This window comes from Gavialis gangeticus, unplaced genomic scaffold, assembly GCF_001723915.1.
Source record: "Gavialis gangeticus isolate Ggan-Ray unplaced genomic scaffold, GavGan_comp1, whole genome shotgun sequence".
NCBI lineage: Eukaryota > Metazoa > Chordata > Crocodylia > Gavialidae > Gavialis > Gavialis gangeticus.
This window is the reverse complement of record NW_017729031.1, coordinates 82,525,560-82,529,845: the sequence shown is the minus strand read 5'-3', so window position 1 is coordinate 82,529,845 and position 4,286 is coordinate 82,525,560. Positions and strand designations below refer to the sequence as shown.

At 39.5% G+C, this 4,286-nt stretch overlaps 1 protein-coding gene across 3 annotated transcripts in view; it reads right to left on the bottom strand.

Annotated features, from left to right (window-relative positions):
• The window catches only part of BZW1 (basic leucine zipper and W2 domains 1), a 22,505-nt gene that overhangs the window by 2,977 nt on the left and 15,242 nt on the right, over window positions 1-4,286 (bottom strand). For all 3 annotated transcript variants that reach the window (XM_019523195.1, XM_019523194.1, XM_019523198.1), the window contains 6 exons: window positions 4,081-4,146; window positions 3,613-3,748; window positions 3,267-3,376; window positions 2,912-3,082; window positions 1,919-2,065; window positions 1,064-1,202 (listed from right to left, as the gene is read on the bottom strand). In XM_019523195.1, the coding sequence (XP_019378740.1) occupies window positions 1,064-1,202; window positions 1,919-2,065; window positions 2,912-3,082; window positions 3,267-3,376; window positions 3,613-3,748; window positions 4,081-4,146 (769 nt within the window). The remainder of the gene's footprint in view (window positions 1-1,063; window positions 1,203-1,918; window positions 2,066-2,911; window positions 3,083-3,266; window positions 3,377-3,612; window positions 3,749-4,080; window positions 4,147-4,286) is intronic.

Here is a 4,286-nt window from a genome sequence, read left to right as displayed (position 1 = left end):
ACACACACACACACACACACACACACACACACACACACACAAAATCTCAGAGCATAGCAACAGGTCAGAATGTTTTTGACACCGGATTTCTCTCTGAAACCTGAGTTTCCTATGAATCATGTGTAGGTGTTTGCTCAAAGCAAAAAAACAGTTCTAGTATTGTGCACCACCCTGATTGAGAATTATTGTATTAAAAGTAGTATTAAAGACTGGCTTTTAAAAATTTCAAGATTACATTTATGGCAAAGTTACAGCTTCAATCCCTTTTCTCATAGCAGCAGATGGTAGAGTTTGAATGCTTCAGAGTGATAGAGTTAAGCTTCTACAATATAAATTGACTCAATATCCTATTTCTGTCCACCCAAAAGAGTCATATTTGTAAGAATCAGGAGTTCCCATGAAGGTTTCTTTATTGCTATGAATCCCTAGGTAGAGGATGAGGGACTGGCCAGCCAGTGGGGAGTACTTTATATCTATCTGTGTACAACTTTGATAGTGCTCAGAAAACACAATCAAGTCACACCCCTCAATGAAAAGCCAAAAGAGGTCTTCACCATGGTCTTGGATCTATGCAAGGGTAAGAACTGTACTGCTGCTACTGAACTCCAGCAAGAGATTAGACTGTGTAAGCAAGACAGCGTCTCCTGACTGAAGTCTTTTTAACCTTTCCACAGATGAGATTTTGGTAGCAAATTTCTCTATTCTAAACTAAATGAAACTGAGAAATTGAAACAGCTAGTTATAGTTACAAGTACTCTCCCAAAAATCTTTTTATGAAAAGTTAACTTTCCTCTTATCAGGCTTGTTCTAATATTACATATTAGCTTTCTACATTCCTTAGAGTAGCAGTTTCCAAGCCCTGACAAATTGCACACTCCAATTTAAAACTATACATCCATAAGCACCACCAGCAAATTTGTCATATAAAATAAGTGTTAATGCGTACTACTGACAGGTTGTCTGTACCACTGGTGGTACCCATATCAGACTGGGAACTGCTGCCTTACAGTAAAGATCTTTGCAACAGTTATACAATGTATAACATTATTTAATCTTTAGTTACCTTTATAGAAGAGCACCACTATTTTCTGGAAGGCTTTCATGAAGTGAATGTTGTCATAACAGTACTCCTGAATCTTCAGTAACAGAGTCAGCTCAGACTGACCTTGGGTAGTAAAGGCAGCAAGTAGAGGGCTGTATTGCTGTAAGGAATACAAGAAGTTTGTTGTGGAAAAAACAAAACAATCCACCATTTCCTAGTAACATAAAAGGAAGACTACAATATTCTTTTCAAGCTAGAAGTTTAATGTTTTACCACAAACCAGCCAGTTACTTTTCAAAGCTACAGTAATTCACCTGAGAAACATTATTTAAAACACAAAAGAATCTAGTGAATGTACAGAACTGCAAGATGGACCGTCCGTCACCTGGCTTCCTATCTACTTCACATAAGTATAGCTATCTACACAGATAGAAATTAAAATGGTGCAAGCCCAGAGGTTGGCAGAACTGCACCAACACTTGAGTGCTATATGGAAGAAGGGGTATCCAATTGATCCAGTCCTACAGGCTACATGAGGGTCACTGGGCCAGAAGTGCATGGGCTGTTTGGGGCCAAGCCACCCACTGGGGGCTGGATAGAATCCCTTGGTGGGGGTGGGCAAAATCTGGTCCAATGTATATTCTACTTGGGCAAGGGGTGGGGGTTGTGCACATGTATGTAGGAGCAGGGCTCTGTGCATGTCAGCATGCATGTGAGAGAAGGGAACCATACATCTATGTGCATGGACTTTAATAAAATTAGTCCTTGTTAAATGGGGTACCACAATTCAGAGGAGCTGAGGGGTGCCTTAGTCTAAAAATTAGGAGTGAGGACTACCAAGTAACTCTCACAGATGATAGAGTAACCACAAAATACCTTCAAGTGCTTGATGGCTTGTTCTGCTACCAGCTCCTCTTTTTTGTTCCATTCCACAGTGCTCATTACACTAGACCAGATTATGCCAATCACAGTCTGTTCGGAGATGTTATTTTTCTTCATCTCCTCCTTGACATACAAGATTATCTGAAGTCAGAGAATAAAGGTTAGTGTGAACAAAATCTCCTCTCTCATGCATCTTATCAAAATATTTCAAATCCAGTGTCAAAGGCCATTATTAAAAATTTCTCAGCTGCTTGGTCACATAGGAAAAACTGGAGATACCCAAGGTCAAAACTCAAACTCAAAAAAAACTTACATGGATATTTTTGAAGATGCTTAGGTACATAAGGGTGTGAGCAGACTAGATAATTGCACTAGTTTATGGAGACGCATACTGAACTGATACAAGACGCCATGTACTCTTACGCAAAAAGTGCTTTCATTTCAGGTTTAGTTACAGCACTCCCAAGCAGTAAATCTTTTTCATTTTTAAAATAATGTTTCTTCATCCACAGCCTAGCTTCCATGGATATCAATTAAAAATTCAGTGCTGAAAAAGCAAAAACCTTACAAGGTTTGTCTTCACTTAAAGAAATCACCTCTTCCAGTGACAGCAAAATTTGTCCTCTACAGCAGTGGTCACCAACCAGTCTCTTGATTGACTGGTAAATTGTGGAGCCTCTTGACAGTTGATCTCAGTCCATCAGAGGCTCCACAATTGGGAGTGGCAGGACACATGTGGCTGGACTGAGCTGAACTATGCATGGCCCATGGGCCAGGCAGCTCGTCCAGGAGGCAGGGGCCAGAGGCAGTAGATCCTGGGGTGCACTTTACTTATAAAAAAAGTGATCTTCAGCATAAAAAAGGTTGGAGATCACTGCTCTACAGCTATAAAAAGAGAGATTAGTTCTTGGTAGGGACTGGAAGAATTAGGGTTAAGACTAAAATTCACCTTTGAAATATATATGGTTTAAATACAAATATACATACATCCTTAAATGGATCACCACGGGACATCTGCTCCTGCAGTTCTTTTTGTAGCTCCTTACGAGCTCCTATGGTTTGCTGGTTCCGAACATATTCGGAGAGTTCTTTTAGTCCCGCTTCAGTGAAGTACTTCATGAAATGTTCAACGCTTTGTTTGTTGGCTGGAAAGAGTTCCTGAAAAACAAAACAAAACAAAAAAAAAATCAATTTGCATATACTAACTACTCTAAATAAGCAGTGCTCACATGTTCTATTAGCACACTCAAGTACTGCACAAGGTTATCAACTTAATCTGTTTATTGATCTACTTGCTTGCATATCTATGTGACCATCTAGTATTCGTCTAACGTTTCCTTACCATCAGTCTATTATCCATATTGACTCTACGGAGACTAGAAGCCACTGCATTAATGTCCTTCTCATTTATCCATGATTTGAACAGTTTTACTGCAAAAGCTGCAGAAACGCCTGCACAAAGAGAGGGAAAGTTACTATTAACAGAGAGGAAGGAAGCTTACTTGTGGCATTACCCACCTCTCCCCTCCCTGCAAAATCAGATTCAAATTCAAGACACCTGCCTGACCACACACAGGCAGCTTGTCCTCATCTAACATTTTAGTGGCAAAAGACATCAAAACTAAAAAGCCTCTTAGTTTCTGCTTCCAACACTGAGTCACTAAGAAGATTGTGAAGAAACAGGCTACCTTCTTTAACCAGGTTCTCATTATAAAGGCTGTTGAGAATTGATGCATTAAGTGTCCCATTAGCTAGCAGAATACCCGTCAACATGGCCAGTTTGTTCCGCTCAGACTCAGAGAAACCTTTTAAGAACAGCAGCAGCTACAAGAGAAGAGAGTAATTTTTTTTAGAAAGTAGTCAGAGTCTTAAGTACTAACAGCTTATTTAGCCAGTGCCTCCCCTAAACCACCAGGCAGATGGCACAGGCTTGTTAAAACAATTCAGTAATTATTTATGATAGGCAGAAAGTCCACTCAAAAGACACTATCCTGGTATAGAAGCTAGTCATTGTTATGATACTGACCACTCCGATACAAGGCACTTATTCTGTAGCATGTAGATAATTTTCCTAGTATAGCACTCTTTGTAAAGCAGAAGGCTTCAAAAAGCCCAAGTTACACGATTTTTCCTGTTCTCCAAACCCCATTCTATACCTTTTTGACTTCATCTTCAAAGCCTTTCTCCAGGTATTTGTAACGCCGGATTAGCTTGTTAAAAACCTGAAAGAGATGGAATCAGTATATCATTTGTGCCTGAATGACAGATCAAGCAAGATTCAAAATTGCTAACTGGCTTTGTTGAACTTGGAATTTGATTTTTGGGGCTCTGGACTTTTTTTTTTTTTTTTTTTTTTTTTTTT